At 47.2% G+C, this 25,965-nt stretch overlaps 1 protein-coding gene across 1 annotated transcript in view; it reads right to left on the bottom strand.

The window, feature by feature from the left end:
• T265_05254 (hypothetical protein) overlaps nucleotides 1-25,965 on the bottom strand; it is a gene marked incomplete at both ends in the record, with an annotated part of 73,794 nt that overhangs the window by 18,394 nt on the left and 29,435 nt on the right. Inside the window, 3 exons of the mRNA XM_009170223.1 lie at nucleotides 5,867-6,105; nucleotides 6,679-6,924; nucleotides 8,616-8,714. Coding sequence (XP_009168487.1) covers nucleotides 5,867-6,105; nucleotides 6,679-6,924; nucleotides 8,616-8,714 — 584 coding nt within the window. The remainder of the gene's footprint in view (nucleotides 1-5,866; nucleotides 6,106-6,678; nucleotides 6,925-8,615; nucleotides 8,715-25,965) is intronic.

Raw genomic sequence — 25,965 nt, forward strand, 5'->3', positions numbered from 1 at the left:
TTCAAATTGTCGCTTCGTATTAACCTTATTCGCCTCTAGTTCCAACTTATGTACGCTTATTCTTAGACAAGTAAATTGTTATGAATGGAGTCCAAGTCCCGACTGAGCGCGAGAATAAGACGGCATTGCATACAACAAATACCGCTTTACTTGGGCGCTGTCTATCAGAAACAAGGATACAGGACACAAGTATTGTGAGTGAACTAACTGCCCCATCGATCACTTCCAGTTTTCGGCTGCAAACCTCTGGTGATGCGGAGACGGCTGCAACTGCGTATGTCCGTGTGCACACTGTATTGAGCAATCCAGCGAAAGCTCTGTTTGATTGGATACTCTTTTATGGTTAACTCTGAGCGGTTCGTTTGGTAAAGCCTGTGGAATAATCTCGAGAAAGTGCGGTCCACCGCAACCTGTTTATTGTCTCCTTACACTCGAACTGACGGTAGCTTTGAATCTGCCAAACAGTTTGTATGATGCTCTAAGTGCTCTTTCACAACAGGCTGGGAGCTCAGACATCGTTATTGTTGCCGGTGACATCAATGCTCAGGTATGTGAATTTAGCGCGGCCCAGATCCGATTGGATGGTCATCATGGATTGGACACGATGAGCACGGACAATGATCGTCTGCTTGGGATGTGTGCAGATCACTGGCTACTCTGTTGGAGTACGAATTTTCGGAACAGCGGAAGCCACTTGAACAAGTGGCCACCAACGAACCAGTCCCCAATTCACACAGACCAAATCGCCGTCGGTTACTGGTGCTGAGGGTCGATAACTGCATGCCATTCCTTCTTGAATCTGGCGTGAACTCCGGCTATGCATTTGACCGGTGTTGCATTGCATTGCCATTTCCAGGTCTACAAAAGACACACACAGCTGGCTTAGCCATTGAAAAGCTAGTAGATCGAGAGATCAAACGAGTCTGCTATAACCGGCTCCTCGGATGCCTGATGAATGGTTCAACGCTGGATGGTAACGGCCACTGGGAACGGATATCCAAAGCGCTACACGCGGCCGGAACAAACAAGCCAACCTTATCCAAACACTGGATCTCAATCGGCCAGTGGTGTCAGCTACATTGGGTCAACAGGGTATGCCCCAAAGGTTTGCAAACATAATCCGGTCCTTACATTCACACCGTTCGAATCCAGCCCCAGCATCCCGACAGCTCCTTTGGGCAACCTGGCCTTACCTCGGCTCTCTTGCTTCCTTTGGTTGGCATTTCAGCTAGACACCAAGTGCGTTACAACTGAACGATTACTACTACAATTATATTAACATAATTCCGGGCTTGTGAGTGTGTAGCGAGCACCCCAAAAGCTTCTCTATAGAATGACAACGATGGCCGCTAAGGACGTCCCCTCTTTCCGTTCCTGTTCAACTTCGTCATTGGTGAAATAATGAGGCGGATGCTGGAAGGTCTTCAAAACAGAGGTGCTCAAATCACTAAAACCCGGACGATCTGATGAACGAAGACATCATCGTTCTCATCTTTGAAGAGGAAATGCAAAGCCTGTTGAATGAACTGACCACCGTCATGCCATCTTTCGGCATGCGTCTTTCATCATCAAAGTGGAAATTAATGCTTCAGAGCGTGCAGCCTTTGAAAGTATCCCTTACAATTCAAAGAGAATCACTAGAGGTCGTGAAGAATTTTACATATCTCCGTTCCGGCGGAACTGTCTGATGAAGTTAGTGAACGAATATCTAGGTCTAGTTTGCAAACTTGCGTCGTTAAAGCGTTAAAGCTGCATAACATGGAGTATCAGGGATCGCGTGCACCAGGCTTCAGTAGAGGCGTCACTGTTGCCAGACATCTGTGGACGGATGATTTGAGGCGTCTTCAGGTTTTTGACTAATCAGCCCTGAGAAGCGTTGCTGGTGTTGGATGGCGGGTACGAATTAGTAACGAGGTGATTAGAAAACGGATATTTGATCGTGGGACGGGTGCTTCAGTTACCAGGAACATCAAGCACCATAAACTACGGTGGCTCGGCCATGTGCTATGCATGCCGAACCACCGTCTACTGAGAACAGTGTTGTTCTCTCTGCCCTCTTCGGAATGGCGCGAACCGCGAGGTCGACAGTGTGACTTGGCAAAGGGGTGTGACAAAGGTTACGAAGAGTTGTTCCTTATTGTTGGTACGGTCCGCATTCCAAAATAGGGTCCCCGTGACTTCTCTTGCGCTTGCCTACAGGCATTGTAAAAGTGGCGGCTGATGGACATTAGTAGCGTTCGTGCTGTCAGTCTACCCAGATTGTCCGGTTGAACGCATGGAGGTGTAAACAACTCAGTACCAGGTGTTCCGCAAGATTCCACATCGATACCACTTTACCGCCCGCAGTTAAGCGCTCCTACGGTCAAGAAGCTCATCTCGCAGGCGAATGGCCAAAGATTGAACCGCCTGCAGTTCCAGCGTCAAAGTGAGCTCTGGATCTAACAGCTAACCACGACCCGTTATCCATCGAATGCTGGTAGCCAATGGCGCATCCAGGAAGCATCAGAATTTCCAAAATGTCACCGCGTACAGCTTATAAACAAGGCGCCACACAAGTGTTTTCTACCTGGTTCTGGGTGTTAATGCACGTTGTGCACCTTTCGTGGTCGCTTTGACAGGAACGCGAGCTTGGAGTGTTCCGGTCAAATATTAAGCTGGGAAAGTAATGTTTTTACACCAGGTGCCCTCCTTTCATCACCCTTTGGTTTTCATTCGAAGGTTTAATTATTAGATAAACTTCGTGGTTGTGTGGCGGTGAAGCAGAGACGTCCATACTGATATTGCAGTCTCTGACAAAGATGGTGATAAAAATCGTTCAAGTGTAGCACCATTTCGGTGCCTAACTGCCATACAACGAAAAAGAAGCACGATGGCTGGGATACTGCCAGGTTGCCCAAGCCCAGGCGAGAAAAGTCGAGAGGCAGAGGTCGAGTTCGAAACACGGATCTTCCGGCCAGTAAATTGACGCTCTAACTACTGAGCCGTCTCGCCACATGACGACGGTGAGTCGCGTTGGTAACTGCTGTCTTCGTGAATGGGAACTGCGAGACAAGGCAAGCCAATCATGGTCTTGTATCAAAGCTATCGCTTTCACTGCGTAACTGCCCATCCCCGCCACACCCCAAAAACAGAGCCATTCGAAGTCAGCAAGCTTATTGGGTCATCGCCTATAACACGTGGCTCTCATTAACTCATTCTTCTTATCTACGGTGACCGAAACTGTAACAGTTGGAACCACTGGAATTCGATGCACGGTTTTCCAGATGGAAAGCTCATCATGATCATGATCATGATCATGATCATCATCGACAGCATGATATCAGTGTTCAACACCGATGCTTTGCTGCGGTGCAACCACGATTTGATTGAAAACATTGTTGTGAAGAAAAGAATAAAGGCAAGGAACTTAGTATTGGCCTACTGCAATCATTCCGAGGTGCCTGCACCTCCAAACGCTTATTCAGGCAATCTGGATAGAAACTGACAACAAGAACGCCACTGACATCGGTTGGTAGCCGTATCTTGCAGCGTCTCCAGCCAGACGCAGTGAGGATCACGCGGTTCCCATCTTGGAAGGCTAGTAGCACCGACAGCATCCAAACGTTTCGTGATTTATTTCATACACATCTGCCATGTCAAGGGTTGGCCACTTCTCTGCTTCCGCCACTCTAAATTGGGCGTGTAAAACAGCATTCTCTCCAGCAAACGATGACTAGGCATATGCAACACATGTTCCAACCAACGGAGCTTCTGGTGCTAGACACATTCTTCAATGGAAGTACTTGTTGCACAACCGAAAACGCGCATTCTAACTGTCCCATTATGGACACGCTGATACCAACCCCCACGGACCATGGTTCCGAGACAACGATTGTCGAACACCTGAAGACGTCTCAGTTCCGCTGCCCGGACAGGCCAAGTCTCACAGCTATACAACAAAACACCCAGCACTGTGGATGGATACACACGTCCCTTGAGAGTCAGGGATACATCACTTTGACGCAATGAGTGTATCAAATTAGCAAGCACGACCCCAGCCTTACAGATTCGTACACTGACTTAATCCGTCACACTACAGTCGCAACTAATACAACTTCCAAGATACGTAAAACGCTCAACAATATCGAGTGCTTTTCTCTGGATTGTAAGTGGCGTGTTTAGTGACTACATGTCCACGAGCATGACCTTACACTTTGTGGGTGCAAAGTGCATACCAAAAGGACGGGATGACCTTGGTCAGTTTATCCAAGAAAACTTGCGCCTTCTCTTTGAAGATGATAACGATGTCTTCTGCATATTCCCGATCGACACAGACTATTTGAAAACCGGGGTTTTGGAGATCTTCTAGCGTTCGTCTCATAATTTCATCGATCAGAAAGTTGAACAGGAATGGGGAGAGTTGGAAACCTTGACGGACACTACTTTGTGTACGGAAGCTTTTGGAAAGCTCGCCGTGCACTCTCACACGTTCGGAAGTCTGGGAATATAAAGAGACCATCATGTTCACGAACTTCCGGGGCAATCCTCGGTAGGGAGCAAGTCAAGCAGAACAGACCGGTCAACCGAGTCAGAAGCGCCTTGGAATCCATGAAAGTCCCATTATGGACACGCTGATACCAACCCCCACGGACCATGGTTCCGAGACAACGATTGTCGAACACCTGAAGACGTCTCAGTTCCGCTGCCCGGACAGGCCAAGTCTCACAGCTATACAACAAAACACCCAGCACTGTGAATGGATACACACGTCCCTTGAGAGTCAGGGATACATCACTTTGACGCAATGAGTGTATCAAATTAGCAAGCACGACCCCAGCCTTACAGATTCGTACACTGACTTAATCCGTCACACTACAGTCGCAACTAATACAACTTCCAAGATACGTAAAACGCTCAACAATATCGAGTGCTTTTCTCTGGATTGTAAGTGGCGTGTTTAGTGACTACATGTCCACGAGCATGACCTTACACTTTGTGGGTGCAAAGTGCATACCAAAAGGACGGGATGACCTTGGTCAGTTTATCCAAGAAAACTTGCGCCTTCTCTTTGAAGATGATAACGATGTCTTCTGCATATTCCCGATCGACACAGACTATTTGAAAACCGGGGTTTTGGAGATCTTCTAGCGTTCGTCTCATAATTTCATCGATCAGAAAGTTGAACAGGAATGGGGAGAGTTGGAAACCTTGACGGACACTACTTTGTGTACGGAAGCTTTTGGAAAGCTCGCCGTGCACTCTCACACGTTCGGAAGTCTGGGAATATAAAGAGACCATCATGTTCACGAACTTCCGGGGCAATCCTCGGTAGGGAGCAAGTCAAGCAGAACAGACCGGTCAACCGAGTCAGAAGCGCCTTGGAAATCCATGAAAACTAGGATTGTGGGTCGCTCATACGTACGCTTATATGTTGTTCTAGCACCTGACGAAGATTCAGTCAACGCAACCCCTACCAGATCGGAATCCCGTTTGCTGCTCTCGGATCAGTGTTACACGAGCCACCATAAGGCGACGAAGCACAAGTGACGCCAACAGTCTCGTTACGACGGGTCAAGCTGATCCCCCTGTGGTTGTCACACTCACTACAAGCTCCTTTTTTGGAAATGGGCACTATCCCGACTCTCCCCAGTTGTCTGGAACAGATCCCTTTTCCCAAACGCAGGCAAACAGATCAGACAAGCGCTGACTGAGGACTCTACCCCCATCTTTGAACAACGCGGGTGGGAGGTCATCCGGACCAGGAAGTCGGTGGCGCTTGAGGGGACATATGCTGTCATAAACCTCCGAAAAATTCAGCCCAACGGTCGAGGCATCCTTGTTTATTCGAGATGGTCACCTCCTTCCGATCTTTGATGGTTTCACTCACGTGTGTTTCCATGGCCCGGTCGCACGTGCCAACTGGAATAAGCTTCGGATATTACCGGCTTTCTGGGCCTCTTCCGTTTCCTTGGCTTTCTGTGTCCACCGCAATTCACGGTCGGCTTGCACGATCCTCTTCACTTGACGTCTGATAATTCGTCGCATCAGGTTATGTTCCGGCTGGGATAACTTTCCGAGATTTAAGCAGTGCGACCGTTCGGTCTGATATCCAGTGCTCGAGAGAGCCTGATGGTGCCATGCCACAAACAAGATTCCCAGCACGATGCAAAGATGTGGCAATCACGTCCCAGTATGAGTCCCCATCTGATGAGGGAGCATTCCGAAAGGAATCTAGAAGATGGTTCTGGTAAATTCGTCTACCATCCGGATCTGCCAGTCTCCTAGTTGCCAAGCAATTCGTCCGCACCCTATGCGGCCCCGGAATATGTAAGGAGAAGCGAGTCAGGACGAGCGCGTGGTTAGAGTTCATAAATGTACTCCGAAACGACCGGTAGTCAGTTATTAATTCGCGTCATCGGTAAGTGATGGCGGTGCGGCAGTGAAGCATCAGTTCCAAGACTGATGTTGCTGTCTTTGATGATGATGATGAACTGATGGCAATGTGGTCGATTTGAATGTGCGGCCGACCTGCGGTTGGAGGCCGGCCAGACGACTTCCGCTATTTCGGAAGTTAGTACTGTATAAAAACAGCCTGCGATCAGCACACAGCTGAAGCAATCGTCCTGCGTTGTCTGTACATACCGAGTCCAATCCATTTCGACCCACTAATTGAGTCTCAGATACGCTGAGCCTGCTTACTTGTGAATTTGAATCTCCGGCAACCACCACGTCTGAGCTTTTAGCTCGCCGCAGTAGGGTATTCAGGACGTCGTAAAAACTGCCTCTGATGGCGTCGGAGCTAGAGTCGGTTGGGGCGTAGGCAGGCATGATAGACAGACATCTATCAACTTCCCGCTTGTGAGACTCCTTCACAGACGTTGCCAGACGAACCGCACAGAGGCGACTATCAACAGGTATCCAGTCAAGCAAGGATGCGTCCGCTCGCTGACTTTGGATGACATCAACCCCCGCACACCTAGCACAGCAGCCTCTGGATCACCATAGGTGCATAGCCGGAAACGGGCGGAGACTGATGGGGCGTTTAGCTCAATGACTGTGCTTGCATCATGAATTCTTGTTTCTGAGATGCAGCACACATCAATAGCGAGCGAGTCCAATGTGAGAGCCCGAGCAACTTGTTGTCCCGCTTGCTTCAGAGTGCTCCCATTAAAGGCGGCCAGATAGACTGGGTGTCGGGGCTTGAAGATTGATCTGAAGACACCTGACGATGTCGGTGCCATTGGACAAGCAGATGTTGCAAGCAAAACCGATGCGAGGCGAATGGGGTTATCAGTCCTAAGTGCTGGGTGTACAGAAGGAGGGTAATTAATGGGGGGAGAGGGGGAAGAAAAGGTGTGTGAAAGAGAAATAAGGGAGGCATCAGCAGTAGCCTGTTTTCGCTTACCCGCCCTGCTGTATGCAGCAAATAAGGATGGTGGCACCACGCGCTGGCCGATATGGCATGGGTTTATTTGTATATGTGCAGTTCACGGTTGTACGTGGTCTGGGATACTGTCAGGGCACCCATACCTAGATAGGAGGACGATTGGGGTCCTCAGCCAAAGCCTTTGGCTTAAAAGCCTAACCACAAGGCAGTGGTGTTTAGCGGGAGATGCAAATGCATTACTGTTTCTACGGAACAACCGCCACATGTTCCGACCCCCAACCTGGAGGACCAGGAAACTGTTTGTCGGACCTCTAACCATTGACTAACCTGACAGCAGAGACTCTGAGTGTCACGGGGACACCTCCCCCAGTATAGCTCAATGGATCGATGAGGTGCGCAAACCGTCACACCACGGTAAGGTGCAGTCTCTCCAGGAGGTGTGCATGGGTATAACTCGGGAGGTCGCCAGGGCACGTAAACTGTCGCTCCACTGCAAAGTTCAGTTTCTTTATTATGAACCAATGGAAAGCTCAAGCATTCGAGATTTCCCTAACAATCGTATTGTCGTGCCCTAGCCAAATCCTATGACTAGACATCAGCTGCTGTAGAATAACACGCGAGGTCGAATCTTGAAATTCAATCACGAACACTTAGACTAGAGTCCTGCTTTAAGCATCCTTACACTTCTCTAAAGCCCTCCTGAATCATTTATAATGAACGTCCGTTGTGTCCAGACTGGGCCGCGGCAGTTGATCCTTACAAGTGACTGCTCCTCGGATGCGCACTCAATCAAGCGTGCGATGTCTTGGTAGATAAAAAGTGACCAATTCACTGATGTGTTCCCGTCTACGAACTTAAAAGCGTCATGAAAACTAAACATCTAGGAAGGGTAATGAAACAAATGGGCGGTCTCACGTTTCAAAGGTATCCAAAAAGTTTCGTCTAAGACGAAGTCCATGTAAAAATTGAGCGACGTGAAAACAAAACACACAGCGGAACATTGATGGTTGCTCATCTCGGTGTTATCACAGGGACCACGGTTGCATGAAAGTATGGTAACTATCGAGTTCGATAGTGACAAGGAACATAAAGACGCATGCAACTGTGAATAAAATTTTCACTATCAGGTGCTGTTTGTCGGTAAGAGAGGAGCAGCGATACTCTCAGTATCTTTCATTAGTGTAGGTGTACGGCAAAGTTGGGAACCGAAACCGCATAAAATACTGAGGAAACACGACGGTGCACTTACCTTCGACATAGACTTGAGGGCAGACCACGCTTGCCATTTTGCCTTCTGGACGAAATTTAGTGCACCGGGTTTATCGTCAGTGCAATCCCCAAGGGTTGCCTGAAATAAAGTTGACAGTGACAACAAAAACTGACTTGTTTGAAGAGGGCATATAATTGCAATTTGACCTCCGTACCCGGGTCGTTCTTTAGAGTGTTTACTGCTGCCTTCGCTTCTTCGAATGAACTAATCTTAGTAGAGTAAAAGCGGTCCTTGAAGTTGTTTCCGATAAGAGGACGGAACTGAATGAAACGGTTGACGGTTCTTATGAACCTTACAGCGTTCATTTTAGGTGAACGGTCAACCAAGACTATCCAACCTGAAGACGAAATAGAACAAGGTGAGAAAAGCGGTTGGTAACTGGCACAGGTTGGTAACTGAAGCAATGTGCATTCGATAACTCGTCAGACCCGTGCCGTTCGGGCCAGTTAAAATCCGCTTCGGAGTTTGAGGTGTCTAGAGTGTTACCCGATTTATATTCCAGATGGAAAATCGGTAGACAAACCGATTGAACGGAAATAGGAAATTCCGGGTATCTAGAAGCGTCTCCAGTGAGAACAGGTCCCTTCGTAACAGTTTGGGTCCCTGTTCTTAAGGCAGCGAAGCATCGATGTTGAACAGTGATGTCATGCTGTCGATGATGTTCTTGCGAGTAAAAGACCAAAGCAAAAACAAAATAATCAGAGTTCAAACCAAAATGATTGCGGAATTCGTACAATTCACACCACATGGTTGAACAGTCCTTCTACTGTCCTGGTTCAATTAATCTGGTGGGTCCGTACCAAAGGGGGAAGCACCGGACTACGGTTTCATCCTTATTGGGACTCACAAGGAGTATATACTGTTGGTCGTGTCCGGGTTGAAATGGAGATCTGACAGGCGAGGCGAGCGTGTTCCGAATACTCCATCAGTGCATTTTGAATGCACCTGAATTATCCTGTCTGAGCAAGTGATCGTGCTCAGACTTGAGCGATGTGACTGGGGTGCCAGATGCCTCGAACAAAACAGTACCGATCCTCGTTGTGTCGATCGATTGACTCACGCGTCAGGAGGTCCTGGTCAGTACTGCTGACAAGTTCTAATAAGAGTAGAACTCGAGTCCAGTGCATCCCGTTTGGTGTGGACTCACCAGAATAACTGTACCAGGAAAGGAAGAGGACTGTTCAAACGTGTGATATGAATGCGAACCCTTATGCCTTCAACTACTTCATCCACTGAGAGCTGTGTCCGTTCGTCAAGTGTCGTGCCTGCTAGTACCTGCTGCATAACCAAAGACGCGATCCCTAAGCACCTTGTTGTGAACTCGTTGGTGCTAGTAAACAGCAAAAACTATTTTGGGACATTGGTGGGAAAAACACGAAAACGCTTCTGATTATCTGCAAGTTTATGTCAAGCAAGGGATAAGCATAGGTCTCCCGAAAATAAAGCAGCGCACTCTGGTATACGCTACCTCTTAGACTTGATTATGTAACCCTGACGCCAACAGTGACCCGAAACGGTAGGCGTGGATGCCGCCTTCGAGAATCGTGCAGACCTCCGCAGTCGTATTTCCATAGGAACCACAAAGGGCAGGCTCGAGGACTGCACGTTCTAAAGCATGAATTTATATATTGTAGATGAACACAGAAGGATGAAACGGTGGTGCTTAGTTAACCTGGTAGCGCAAAGGCTTCCCGGTCATTTTTGGATATTGGGAGGACCTCATCTGCATACTCCAACACGGCTGCCACAATCAATGATTTGAATAGCAGAAGTCCTCCAATGTTCGCCTAATTATTTCGTTGAGGCCAGGGCGGAGAGGTTGACTATCTTTAGCGGGTGCTTTTTCGCGGACAAGCTTTTACAGAACTGCCCATATACACTCACAGGCCACGAATCATGTGAAGTAAAGACCCGGATCACGCTCATGGACATCTGGGGCATTCTCTATATACTCAAAAGTGGTCCGAAAACGAAAAATAACTGAACATCTGGGTTTTCCAAAGCATTTTAATATGCTGCTGATAGTTAAATGTCTTACGAAAGTTCCCCAGAACTCCATACTAAAAGACCTGAACGCTCCCGAACAGCAAAGGCCCTTTGGAGAGCTGTCCGTATATTTTCACACACCTGCTGGTATGAAAGTATACAGAACTATTGTTCAAAGTGCTCGATCCAACAGTCAAGTAATCGTTCTTTAATAGAGATAGTTATGTCAGTTTGATTATTGATGGTTCCACCCAGAGCGGTTCATAGGGACCGGTCGCACAAAATAATTGAAATGATCTTTGGGGACTCTGTGCCTATCGCTGAAAGCAAGGAAGAATTGAATCCCCAATGGAGATACGGAAGGCTGGATCATAGCGTATTCTAATAAGCGGGCGATTTCCACGAGGATGTTTCAGCGGCGGCACAGTGTCCTCTTGACTTTGCAGCAATCGGATTGCAGTCGGCAAAGAGGATTCGTCACGAAGAGATTGGACAGTACCGTGGTTTAGAGGTTCGTGTGCCTCCGTGACCGATTAAGCTACACTGGCAGCGGATGTCCACGCGGCACCCACAGTTTTCCATAAAAGGCTGGTCAATATTTTAAAGTCTGACCGACACAGTCTCCTGGTTCTCCAGGTTGGAGTTTGGAACAAATGTGTCTAATCTTTCTTTGGGAAATGATGCACTAATGCTTCCCTCCAGATTCCTCTACCTTGCAGTAAGGCTTTTGAGCAAAGACTTTGGTTGAGGACCCTAATCGTCCTTCTGTCTAGGTTTTGGCGCCGTGGCAGTACCCAAACCATGAAAATAATAATCACTCAGCTGTAACACCATTTCGGTGCCTAGCTACCATGTCACCCAAAGGAAGCAAGAGGGCTGGGACACTGCCAGGTTGTCCTAGCGTAGACAAGAAAAGTCGAGACGCAGATGTCGGGTTTCAACCATGAACTTCCCAGTCAGTAAATTCGCACTCTAACGACTGAGTCATCTCGCCCCTCCACCCAATCCATGATTCCTAACATTGAAAGCTGTCATACCGCATCGGCCGTCGCGTGATACCATCAGTTGTGCCTTGTTTGCTGCATACAGGAGGGCATATAAGCGGAAACAGGCTACCGCTGACACCTCCCTTCTTTCTTTTTCACACGCTTTTCTCCCTCCACACATCCCATGAATAAATCTCCCTGTCAATCCATCAGTACTGAGTACTCTCTTGTGTCGGGTTTGGCCGCAATATCTACCGGTTATCTGGCGCCAACAAAACCAAGTATCTAGGAATTAATTTTCAAGCCTCGACAGTACGAGTGCTCGAACGCAACTCCTGTCCGTTTAGATGAATGCGGTGAGATGCGCGCCTTCCTACAGACAAGAATCCAGATTTCCCCGGAATGATAGGCAGTTTTCCTTTATTATGCCATCCAGAAAAACTTCGTAGGTGAAGTTTTAACATCTACTGGCCATCCAGATCTTGAATTGTCTTCCAGAAATTCAGTCTGATTGGGAGGTCGTTAATGTGGTTGGGAAAAGGGAGTGCCCCAAGTACAGTTCCTTGTAGAACACTACTTGCCCATGAATGTGAAGTAGTGGTAGTTTGCTTTAGCTTTTCAGCATGTCCCAAGAAAAATGAACGAAACCAAAGCATGGATGTTCTACCAACCCCGTACTCGCACAAACTTTTGACTAGTTCGTGATGAGCCACTCGATAAAACGCCTTGCTAAAGTCTACTTGTTGTCCGTCGTCCATGGCCTTCATCTGGGGGTGGTGAGTAGATTGCTGACTCATGATCGAGTTACGAGAAAACCCATATTGAGTAGGACTCGAGTAGCCACTCCTATGAGGAATGGACAGATCGACTTGACTATTTTTTGAGGACTGGCGACGGGGGTCAGGCGGGTAGGCCGGTGATTTTCAGGATGGCTCTTGTCTTCAATTTCCGGAAATGGTTTGAGAACTGAGTACTTCCGCTCTTGCGGTAGTGCGCCAGCTTCCAGCAACTTGTTATAAAGCACCGTCACGGATGTATTCGCCGACAGGATGGAAACGACCAGGCCCAGCGGATTTCGATGAGTCGACTTGACATAGTCCACTACCGTTATGATAACTTTCAGCTAGGAAGTAGCGAATGCCAGATTTAACATGAGGATGTACACTCCCATGTGGACATTCTTTTACACCTAAATTTGTTGTAGCTAGGATGGTTTCTTTCTTTATCGTTTGGGCTCTCCTGTAACTAGGTTTTAATGATTACCAGTAGATCTGACTTTCCATAGACGAGCCAATGCGCTTTTGTAATATGCTCCTGGTGTTGAAGAGGTCACGCACAATCCAAGATTAAGTGCTGTGTAGGCGTTATTCGTCTGCGCAAGTTGTCTAGCGACGGCTATGAAGTGGGATCACAAGAGGGAAATCCCTGTTTGTCTGGCAACCCTGTCAACGTATGCTCTAAATGTCCGCAGGCAAGCCACGCTAAATAAACAAACATCACGCTGAACCGGGGATATATCGCCACCCAGCTGGGGACCCAGTGGATGCCTGGCTTGATTGGTCGAAATATGAACCAATCACGGAGTCACGGATTCACGGATTGATACACAGGATCGAGGCTTCTGCCCAAGTTTCCCGAATCGTTTTTGTTCTTGTCGGTCAGTGGCTGTCGTTCACCTGAAAGGCACAAGTGAAACAGGGTGTAGCACTGCTCTTCATGTTCTCAGCGCGGGGCAGTATGCTTGCCAGCGCGAGGATTCGCATAAATAATTGTCTAATAGTGCCTTGAACTGGGTTCTAGAAGGAGCGTGGACAACCGTCGGAGGAAGGTCATTCCACGCAGCTACTACCCGAAATGAAAAAAATTTGTCTGATGAATGTGTGTGCTCTTAGCTTGAAAATTTTCTTACTATGTCCTCGCCGGGTGTTTGCTGGGTCAACGGTAAAAAGCCTGTTTGCCAAGCTTTGTTCAAACAGGGCGTAAGTAAGAATTAGGTCCCCTCGGAGGCGACGGTACTCCAGGGGAAAGAGATCAAGCATCGCGAGACGCGTTTCGTAGTCCACGGATTTGAGGCCGGCAACCATTCTCGTGGCGGCTCGCTGGTCACGCTCAATGGAGGTGACGTCTTTCGTGCGTCCTGAGTAGACAACTTGGTTGGCGTATTCCAGGAGCGGTCTGACGTAGGCCTCATAGAGCATTTGGAAGTCCATGCGAGTTATACGGGAGAAGGTGCGTCGGATCATCCGTAAAATGGCGAATGCCTTTTGGGCCGATTTCACATGGTGCACCGACGGAACTTATGACCTTGCACACTGGCTCCCAGGGAGGACAGACTAATGATTTTGAGGATAACTCATTAGTAACAGCCATCTGTAACTGTGAGGTGGCAAACTTTATGGTAGCCTCCCTCTTAGTAAACTTATTTCACAGTGCGATTACCAAGCGACAGGTTAAGCAGGCGCTTGCTGTTACAGTTGGAAGATGACGGACCACAACACAACGGTGGATGACAAATTGAAATCATTATATCACGCACTCGATAAGGAAACTAGACTTTGCTAAATTCATGGAGGCAGGTCAGTGCTTCTAGGAAGCAGCCATGTTCCCGTGATCTGGTTGGTTAGTTTTACTTAAAAACCGAATCCATTGCCATGTTTACGTGCTGAGCCTCAGACGCGCAGCCAAGCTTTCTCTGAAACCGCTGTTTGAAAGAAGGAATCTTAACATACCGTTTCCTTATTTGATGGTATATATTCGGGCGCTCTGAATTTCCACACGCGGCCGCAGTTTTATTAGAAGTTGTTTAAATGAACTCGGTGTTCACTGTGTGCGCGAAATTCGTATTCTAATGGCTGCCATTTGCTCCGCGCATTGTTTGTATAAAAATGGCAGGAAATTTTTTGGAAGGTCTTGTTTATTCACGTGTTGCCTTCGGTATCATATTTGGAAATAATCACAAAACGACCTAGATAATAATCACGCCAATTACGTCCGCGCAACTTCAAAGTGGGCTGACTATTCGCTACCTGGATATAAAAAATTCCTCTCCCTTTGTGGTAAACGTCACACTGTCACAGAAAAATGGTTTGTTAAATGTGATTGTGTATTTTTAGGCACAGGGTTGGCAGGTTGACGAAGTACGGATATAAACGGCCGCTATCGGCCGTTGGATTAGGCTATTATGTATCTATAGTAGGGGCATTGCAGTTAGCTACGAGCATGTACGGGCCGGGCAGCTACAATAAGTAGCTTTGGCAGGTGGCATCGAGTTCAATTAGAAGTATGACGAGCCATCGTTGTCCTACAAGCTGGGAGAGAAGCCTATTATTATTACTATTATTTCATCGAATACTTCCCACCGTTTATGACATTGTCCTCTTTTCGCGCAACCCCCCTACCCGCAAATCCCCGCCATGCTTCATTCTGACTGTAAACGATCGATTATGCCAGACGGTGGGCCATCCACAAGTCGGGAATAAACGTTATTATTATTATGATATCACGCATACTTCGAGCTTCATTTTTATCAGCCCGCATGGATACAGACCTGGTTTCTTACTGTAGCTAGCGGACATAAGCAAGAGCGCGAAAGTTATGGGTATGGTAGGCCATCGTTGATTAGATTAGGGCCGTTAGATTAGGACGTTGTGCATAGCTGAGGACTATTAATCAGCGTCACCCATAAGCACTTGCCTAGCGGTTTCGAAAAGTAGTCCATGTAGGCTGTATAGCGTACAGTTCTTCGTATTAGGTCCGTCGTTTGCCATTAGATTAGGTATGTATGCATAGTTTAGGCCTCTTATTCACCGGTTTGGATAAATACTAAGTAGCAAAGGTAAGAAAAAGTGCGTACACGTACGGGTGCGGAAGGTTGGTTTGGATAAGGTTACCGGCTGATTAACGCCGCACATGGACACAGCCTAGCAGTAACCAAGTAAGACGACAGTGAGCACGGCAATGAGTATGACAGGCCGTCTGATAAGGCTTTCACGCAGAGTTGATGCCTTATTTTTACAGGATCGCATTGTTATTGCCCTGGAGTTTACTACAGGTAGCAAAGATAAGCGGCATAGCGCATAGTTATGGATATGAAAGACCGCTGTTGGCCATTGGATTAGGTTACTTTGTATAGGTGGGGCCTCGTATTCAGCGCCGCACATAGACCAGGGCCTAGCCGTTACAATAAACATCAGAGATGAGTGACAACGTCTACCGTTATCATGGTGACCGCTTTATGGCATGCCCCTGCCTGCGTGGTTCTCAATTTCCCAAGTTTTTTTGCGTGAAGCATCCTGCACCAAAATTCTCTATTTACCGTAAAAAGCCGTGCCAGACTGCTGTTTCGTTCATAGAATGTGTTTGATTATTGCATCTCCACGGACGATCGACTTAATCATATCCATCTCAATGGATGGTACAAGATTCGAGGACTTCGAGACCTTCGATCCTCTACTGAGTAGATCGGAAAAGCATCACGCTTCAATCCAATAAAGTCTCATTCCAAACCTCTGAGTTGTTGATACAACTGACGTTAGCGGTATCCTGTGGTCCACATTTAAAAGGCGATTTCAGGGGTCATTTCTTTAACAAGCTTGAGAGCATTAATTCGAACACCCTAAGAACTTAGGCCAAGTGCAGCAAAATAGCGAACCAACGCATATGTCGTGGAGAAATATTTTTACGGAAATCACCAAGACGTACTGATGTAAGATTTCAGGTGATAGAGAGGCTTCCTTAAGCGCCAAGGAGTTTTTTGGTTAGGCTCTGTGCACTGAAGTCAAACAACCTCATTACAGGGACACAAAGTAGAGGGATCTAAAGGGCGTAAAGTACTGGTTTCAGAGAACTCTTGTCAATTGAATGTGATCGTCATAGTCGCCGTGTCAGTGTTCTGAAAGAACAAACGCGCCTGGTACATTGTCGATAAAGCCACAGGCCAATACAAATGGAAATGTTTTATCCTAACGTGTGGCGTAGCAGCTGCCCACTGCAGCCTTGCAATTGTTGATGTCATTGCGATGCATCAACCCGTGGCACAGATTTAATAGCGTCAGTGGGGCAAGGAGTGCTGTGGTATGATATTCCTCCCAGAAAAGCAACACATTCATGAGATCTCTTCTTCGGGCAGAAGGAAGTCGCTGGGAAGATTCCTTTGTCTTATCCTGTAAGAAACGACTGGATATTATCCAGCACAGAGAGAAGAGATATATTGATTCAAGGCTGTATCCAGGTGAAGTGTCTCATCACTATATTAATTTGTTATTAGTGACTTACTAGTTTTTATTTGTCATTTGCTCAGTAAACACCTGGGTGAAACCGAATTTCGAACACTCAATTACAGTGGAAATAGAGGCCTCCTTGAATGACCCAGACTCTGTCGTCTAACGACTCAAGTAAGATATCATTCATTGGTTGTTTCCAACGGGTTTCTACAAAGATGTTTGCTGGTAACGATTAGGTTGATTGCAAAACCTTCCGATTACTTTTCGAACATTTTCCTTCAAAAGTTATTCCTAAATAACTCCACCTGAGTTCTGTTTTACAGGCCATCAAGCAAATCAACGGGGTATCTATAATCAATGGAGCTGTCTTGAAATTCGCACTCGCTTCGTTCAAAAGACGGACCCTGGTAATTTGTTTGGAGGCAAGACAATCGGTTGCACATTTTCTCCCGTGCAGGAATCGTGCAAAATCCACATTAGTCCAGTACACCGACATCGGAACTCTTTTAAGCACATCTATTCGGGTAATGTATTACACTTCCTAAAAATAGCTCTTTAACAGCAATGCTTCAGCGGAAATGAATGAAAGCAGTTGAATTTAAAATAAGCGCACTTACTGCAGTATTATATTGTATAGCAAATATGCCTTCTTGACGACCTCAGGAACCTTTGCAGAAGAATTATGCGCACATGACTACTTTTCATTCAGCATAAAGCAAACGACCTTTGCTGTGAATTCGATCATTAAGCCTCGCAGTAACCAGTTCACCCGGATGGAAAAAATTATAGGAAACCAAAAAACAGACTGTCACACAACAAATATAAATAAACATTCATCGGAATATAGCAAGAGAATGAATAAATATCTTCGATTCCTTTGGTTAAGCTTGAGTTTGGACGTGAATCTATGCAGATATTGAGGATTCCATGTGCCCATCTTCTGCATTAACATCCGAATGATTTTTCTTGCTGTTTGCAGAGGAGTTGTGAACCGCCACCTTCGTCCCGTGCATTCTGCGCATCTGTGAAACTGGCCAATAATCTCTCGGACCCAGCGAAATGACTTGTTTTAGCTGACAAGCAAGAGGCGGCATAATTAGTGCATACATGTATGTATTTAAGATTTCCGAGTGCAGAATGTGATCAGTGCAGAAAGTTAGCTCACGGACCTGTTAACTTTCTATTAAGGCGTCATCACTTCTCAGGCCAGTTAAAGTTTGCAAATCTATCTGAGCCTCCTTCCTGATAGGATAGCGATGTTGAAATATTTTGAAACAGTATTCTATTTAAGAGTAGTCATGTTTGAATTATCGTACGACGGTGTTTGTCCTAGAAACAATATTCAACTGAACTCCATCTATTGAATTTATGCAACGTTGATTCTTTGGTTGTAGTTGTTTTGATAGGCCGTTGTTAAAAGGCGATGAAAATTTCATTCGGATTACAGCAGTACCTCGAGAAATAGTTCATCAATGCAGGTTTGAATCTGGGACGGGCGTTCATAAAATAAAAACGGGACCTGTTAAACTGCCAAGTGTAACAGTAACTACTGATGAGGCACACGAGTAATATGTTTTCTATAACCTTACTTTGCGTCTATTGGGAAGTGAGACCCATCATGGAACCTGTCGAAACGCCTTGTAGCATTCTCTTACATTTGAATGGCAGTCAATTAATACCCATGAACTTTCAGAAAGACGCGTTCCAGAAGAACACGGATACTCATTTTTTATAAACGAGATGCATATGACAGTTTTGTTTCCCTATCCAGTAGCCTGTAACTGTTCAGTTAGTGTTTTCTAATAAATAACTCTGTGGCAAACTCGTTGTTCCTTTCGTTTAGTGCCGTCACTAGAATAAGAATGAAGATCCCATGAAGTTCATTTCGAGGATGAGGAGGTTCGGACCTTCCTGGAGGACTTCGAGGAGGTTGCAGAGTTTGTTGGATTGGAGACCAAAGTGGTAAGTTGGCTGCTCTGAAGATCCTCTCCGGAGACCGGGCGAAGGCAGCCCTTGATGAGGCCAGAAGACCCTCGGAAGATGGATTGGGCCGCCTCGAAGGAAGCGCTTGTAGTAGGGTTCGATACACCAGCCGACCTCAGGAGGCTACGAGGGGGTTCAAAACGGTCAGGATGAAAGAAAAATGTAACCCGACGGTGTTATTTGCCAGAATGCGGCGGTCGCTGGGTCGGGCCTTGCCGGGACTGGACCAAGTGCGCGCCAGCAGTTGCTGTCTGGTCATTTCGCCAGCGCCTTGAGTTCAGTTGTGGTAGGCAAGAGCGACTGACCAGTTGAGTGTGGAGCACCTGGTGCATCTGGCACGAAATTTGACCGGGGCGCCAATGGCCACGTTTAAGTAGCAGAAGAACAGGGAAGACTCAACAGTGTAGTACCTGAAGGAAAGTGCGGTCCAACTCTCGAAAAACTTGCATCTCTCGAGACGGAGTCGCGCGGGCACGCCAGAACAAGCCGATGCTACAAGTATGGCATGCTTGACCATTGGAAGAATCAATGCCCTTTTGCATGATGAAACATTTGGTTGCTTACCTTTTCCCTGGTAATGGCGATTAGCGCAGTGACCCGCGCTACCATACAGGTCGTTATCGGGATAGATGGAAAGAGGGAGTTGTGCTTGATTGTCACAGGAGCAGAGGGTATCGCTGAGGCGGATGGGGAACCAAGCTGAATAAAAACCGTGCGTGCTGGCTGTGAGAGCAGTGAATGGATACCGACTGAAAAGTGAGGGATTTCCATCCAAGGGGAAAGGTCCATAAACAAATTTAAGAGGTGTTAAAAATGGCATAATCGAAGAAGTTAACAGTGATTACAACCACCCGGTTGTGCTTGTAAGGAAGGCGAACGAAAAATACAGGTTTCGCGTGAATTTTCGGCGTTTCAATGAATTGACCGCAAATCGGGTTGAAGCTGTCATTTTGGTTGCGGAGATTTTCGATTCTACCCAGCATTCCCGACACCTCAAGGTGTTTGACTTGCGTTCTCTATGCTGACAACTACCTATCAAGGCGGAGGACCGAGGGAAAACGGCGTTCACGGTTGCGAACACTCAGTATCACTCTTGATGGATGCTGTTTGTCTGGGGCACAATTCACATTCCGCCGATTGATGTTTCGTTCAACGAAAGGACTAGAGAATGTTATCGTGCACGGAGATGATATTGTCGTGTATAGTAATTCATAGTCAGAAAACGCAGTTCACTTGAAGGCCGTATTGAAGCATATTCGGGAGGCCGGTAAGTGGATTAATGATGCGAAGACACAGCCCTCTTGGAGTTCGGTGACACTGTTTGTACATAAAGTGGGCCACGAACAAGTTCACTTACTTCAAAAATTGAGGGCCGCGCTGTTGCCGATGCAAAGCGGTCCCTGCGGTGGTTTCTTGGACGGGTTGCGTATTACAGCCAGTTTGTCAAAGATTTCAACACGATTTGTGCTCCAATAAGCAAAGTGCTCGGACGAAATCAGAATTCGAATGGACCTGGGAATCGCGTGCAGCTTTTGAACGCGTCAAAGTGCGGATGCAGGATAAGCAACCGACCTCCAAACTGCCCAGGGTCGAAGAGATGTCCACCGTTGCAACGGACGTTAGTGATCGCGGTTTTGGCGCAGTCGCGAAGCAGGGGAATGGATTTATCGAATATGCCAGTAGTGTCCTGACTAATACTGAGCAGAAGTACTCGACCAACGAAAAAGCATATTTAGCGATCATCTGGGCCCTGGATAAGTAGAGGCCATATCCGTTTGGATAAGTATTTCATCTTGAAACCAATCACAAACCCTTAGAGTGAATAATTACCACCATAGGTTCTCGCGGATTGCGCTCTCGCTGGGCACTCCGGTTGACAGTCTGGCACGCGCCTGGGAAGGAGAACCACCTGGCTGAGTGGCTGTCAAGAATAGAGGCCGAATAGGGGCCCCCGAGCAGTGCTGTCAATAGCCTCATCATCGAACTAAATTCCAGAAGATTGATGCAAGTTCAACGGCAGGATTCTGTGTCACGGGACATAGCAGCCGCCTTGTTGGATTGAAGGGTCATTGAGAGCTGAGGGGAAGACAAGGAATTGGAAACGTTCCAGAGTCACTTTGATCGGCTGAGTGTGAATGAAGCCGACATAATTTCCTGGAACGCCACCGATTTGGAAGTTATGCTGCCAGTGATGCCACGCGTCTTGTGACCGAAGCTGATAGTCGAATGTCACGGGGTAGCACACATAGGGTGCGCCAAGACGTAAGACCTACTTCGGCAGAGGGCCTACTGGCCCGGGACGCAAAGTGATGTGATGTATTATGGGCTATCCTGTTGGCGTTGTAAACTGATACAATGGGATACGACGGAGGCAACCCAACCCATGGAACCCTTTCCTGTTTCAGAAATTAACGAGTTATCGCCTGTTAATGTCACGTACCCCTTTTCGGTGACAACCAGCGGAAATAAATATATCATGATAATGACAGAACACCCGTCGCGGTTGGTCGAGGTGGCAGTCGCGCCAAATCAACGGGCGACGAAGATCGGCAGAGCGGTAGTGCATCATGCTGTGACCAACCATGAGGTGCCAAACATGATCCCAACCGAATGGGGGCCTTTCTTTGAGAGTAGATAGTTTGGGAATTGTTTGCAGAAGCCGGGCATCGGACGCCTGAAGATGGCACCATATTACCCGAAAACAAACAGTCCAACCAACTGTAACAACGGAATCATCAAAGAGGGGCTAAGGCCAAAGTTGTTGACTGGGAGGTGGAACTGCCGATGGTGTTGCTAACTCATCGTGCTTCCATACAGCCAACCACAAGCCAGTACCCGTCCATGCTGATGTATTACTGACATCTGCGCCTTCCAGTTTACTAAGATATTAGATTGTAGCCGGCAACACGCTTGCCTCCGGAGGAGCTAGGAAAAAATTAAGGAAAGTTCGAGAGAACTTAACCGCCGTTCAGGAAAGTGCTGGGTAGAAAACGGCAGGTAGAAAAGCACGATCATTCCTCATGGGCGCGAAGGCCAAGTTAAAGGATCATCAGAACCCTGGAAGAAGTGAACTAGGGTTGCGGAAGCTGGGCAGTCGATGGTGAGGTCCGTTTGTCGTCGCAGGCCGCAGGTGAACGTCTATACATCTCGAGGCGGTTGGGGATTGAAACGAGTAAATGGGACTCAGCTTCGGAAGTGGCATGGTACATCCGAAGAAATGCCGATTAGAAAAGCTGCTGGGGCCGACCTGACGGGGATGGATGGAAATCGGTGGCATGCCAGCGACCTTTAAAAGGGGAAGGTGTGCAACGGTGGATACTACCGATGAGGCATGCGAATAGGTTTATCATAAACGGTGGATACTACCGATGAGGCATGCGAATAGCATGGTTTATCATAACTCGGCATTGAGTCTAATAGGAAGTGAGATTCATCACAGAGAGTGTGAAACCACTTTTTAGCATTCGTTTACAGTTGAGTGATGGTCAGTTAATATCCAGGAAGGTTCAGTAGGACGCTTGCAAAAAACAAGATGCGTATGTGAATCTTGCTTTTCTGTCCAATAGTCTGTGACTGTTCAGCTGAGTAAGGAAGGCGAACGAAAAATACAGGTTTCGCGTGAATTTTCGGCGTTTCAATGAATTGACCGCAAATCGGGTTGAAGCTGTCATTTTGGTTGCGGAGATTTTCGATTCTACCCAGCATTCCCGACACCTCAAGGTGTTTGACTTGCGTTCTCTATGCTGACAACTACCTATCAAGGCGGAGGACCGAGGGAAAACGGCGTTCACGGTTGCGAACACTCAGTATCACTCTTGATGGATGCTGTTTGTCTGGGGCACAATTCACATTCCGCCGATTGATGTTTCGTTCAACGAAAGGACTAGAGAATGTTATCGTGCACGGAGATGATATTGTCGTGTATAGTAATTCATAGTCAGAAAACGCAGTTCACTTGAAGGCCGTATTGAAGCATATTCGGGAGGCCGGTAAGTGGATTAATGATGCGAAGACACAGCCCTCTTGGAGTTCGGTGACACTGTTTGTACATAAAGTGGGCCACGAACAAGTTCACTTACTTCAAAAATTGAGGGCCGCGCTGTTGCCGATGCAAAGCGGTCCCTGCGGTGGTTTCTTGGACGGGTTGCGTATTACAGCCAGTTTGTCAAAGATTTCAACACGATTTGTGCTCCAATAAGCAAAGTGCTCGGACGAAATCAGAATTCGAATGGACCTGGGAATCGCGTGCAGCTTTTGAACGCGTCAAAGTGCGGATGCAGGATAAGCAACCGACCTCCAAACTGCCCAGGGTCGAAGAGATGTCCACCGTTGCAACGGACGTTAGTGATCGCGGTTTTGGCGCAGTCGCGAAGCAGGGGAATGGATTTATCGAATATGCCAGTAGTGTCCTGACTAATACTGAGCAGAAGTACTCGACCAACGAAAAAGCATATTTAGCGATCATCTGGGCCCTGGATAAGTAGAGGCCATATCCGTTTGGATAAGTATTTCATCTTGAAACCAATCACAAACCCTTAGAGTGAATAATTACCACCATAGGTTCTCGCGGATTGCGCTCTCGCTGGGCACTCCGGTTGACAGTCTGGCACGCGCCTGGGAAGGAGAACCACCTGGCTGAGTGGCTGTCAAGAATAGAGGCCGAATAGGGGCCCCCGAGCAGTGCTGTCAATAGCCTCATCATCGAACTAAATTCCAGAAGATTGATGCAAGTCCAACGGCAGGATTCTGTGTCACGGGACATAGCAGCCGCCTTGTTGGATTGAAGGGTCATTGAGAGCTGAGGGGAAGACAAGGAATTGGAAACGTTCCAGAGTCACTTTGATCGGCTGAGTGTGAATGAAGCCGACATAATTTCCTGGAACGCCACCGATTTGGAAGTTATGCTGCCAGTGATGCCACGCGTCTTGTGACCGAAGCTGATAGTCGAATGTCACGGGGTAGCACACATAGGGTGCGCCAAGACGTAAGACCTACTTCGGCAGAGGGCCTACTGACCCGGGACGCAAAGTGATGTGATGTATTATGGGCTATCCTGTTGGCGTTGTAAACTGATACAATGGGATACGACGGAGGCAACCCAACCCATGGAACCCTTTCCTGTTTCAGAAATTAACGAGTTATCGCCTGTTAATGTCACGTACCCCTTTTCGGTGACAACCAGCGGAAATAAATATATCATGATAATGACAGAACACCCGTCGCGGTTGGTCGAGGTGGCAGTCGCGCCAAATCAACGGGCGACGAAGATCGGCAGAGCGGTAGTGCATCATGCTGTGACCAACCATGAGGTGCCAAACATGATCCCAACCGAATAGGGGCCTTTCTTTGAGAGTAGATAGTTTGGGAATTGTTTGCAGAAGCCGGGCATCGGACGCCTGAAGATGGCACCATATTACCCGAAAACAAACAGTCCAACCAACTGTAACAACGGAATCATCAAAGAGGGGCTAAGGCCAAAGTTGTTGACTGGGAGGTGGAACTGCCGATGGTGTTGCTAACTCATCGTGCTTCCATACAGCCAACCACAAGCCAGTACCCGTCCATGCTGATGTATTACTGACATCTGCGCCTTCCAGTTTACTAAGATATTAGATTGTAGCCGGCAACACGCTTGCCTCCGGAGGAGCTAGGAAAAAATTAAGGAAAGTTCGAGAGAACTTAACCGCCGTTCAGGAAAGTGCTGGGTAGAAAACGGCAGGTAGAAAAGCACGATCATTCCTCATGGGCGCGAAGGCCAAGTTAAAGGATCATCAGAACCCTGGAAGAAGTGAACTAGGGTTGCGGAAGCTGGGCAGTCGATGGTGAGGTCCGTTTGTCGTCGCAGGCCGCAGGTGAACGTCTATACATCTCGAGGCGGTTGGGGATTGAAACGAGTAAATGGGACTCAGCTTCGGAAGTGGCATGGTACATCCGAAGAAATGCCGATTAGAAAAGCTGCTGGGGCCGACCTGACGGGGGTAAATGGAAATCGGTGGCATGCCAGCGACCTTTAAAAGGGGAAGGTGTGCAACGGTGGATACTACCGATGAGGCATGCGAATAGCATGGTTTATCATAACTCGGCATTGAGTCTAATAGGAAGTGAGATTCATCACAGAGAGTGTGAAACCACTTTTTAGCATTCGTTTACAGTTGAGTGATGGTCAGCTAATATCCAGGAAGGTTCAGTAGGACGCTTGCAAAAAACAAGATGCGTATGTGAATCTTGCTTTTCTGTCCAATAGTCTGTGACTGTTCAGCTGATGTTTTCTAATAAATAACTCCACAGCGAAGGCCTTCTTCCGTTCACCAGCTCCGGTCACCTGAGTTGGGGTGAACAATTAATGTATGCGCCACTTTTCAGTACATTAACAGGAATAAGAAAGAACAACAAATTTGAGAGGAAAAGAAAAAATCACCAGGAATCAATCACACGGAGTGGCCTCAAATTACGGAGGACTTGAGCGTACGTGCGAGCATTAAGTAAAAATACAAAGGTAGTTCATAAAAAGTGCGCAATGCCTTCGCCAGTAAATCCGATTTAAACGCCGAAACTCAGATGGATTCAAATGGTCCGGACGATAGTATATGCGGCGTGTTACTTGTGCAGACCAACGAATGAGGTTTTCGAGCCATGGCGTATTTCCATTCTTGTCAGTTAGTAGTATATCTAGGTCGGGGAGAAAGTTCCTCCTAAACTGCAGATTCATTATTTCTGAAATGCCTTACCTCTCAAGTAACATTATTCAGCCCTGCGTTCTGTGCTATACGCCGAAGACGTTTCAATATTATGATCATTTCATAAAACTGCTCATCCGTCGTTGTGTGGCCTACGCTAAAGGATTATAAATCGCACACTTTCCAGTCCACAGTTGATTGTCACCTTAAACAAAGTGGTAAGTGAGCTTAAAACTGCAATAAAATATTCTCTTTGTGTTTTGAAATTAACAGTACATTGGGCTAAGTGCACTATCAGAGGGAAGAAAAATGTCATTCAGGCTTAGAAATTGCGCAACAACGCTTTTCAAATGTTGGCATTTAAGCAGGTCGTTAGCAAAACCTGCTAATAAGACATGAAATTTGTTACGAACATTCTCGTTTAAGAGAGTAATGACGCTAGCTGTCGTATAATTTGCCAAGCAAACGCGTTGAA

The sequence above is a fragment of the Opisthorchis viverrini genome (assembly GCF_000715545.1).
Source record: "Opisthorchis viverrini unplaced genomic scaffold opera_v5_97, whole genome shotgun sequence".
Classification (NCBI taxonomy): Eukaryota; Metazoa; Platyhelminthes; class Trematoda; order Opisthorchiida; family Opisthorchiidae; genus Opisthorchis; species Opisthorchis viverrini.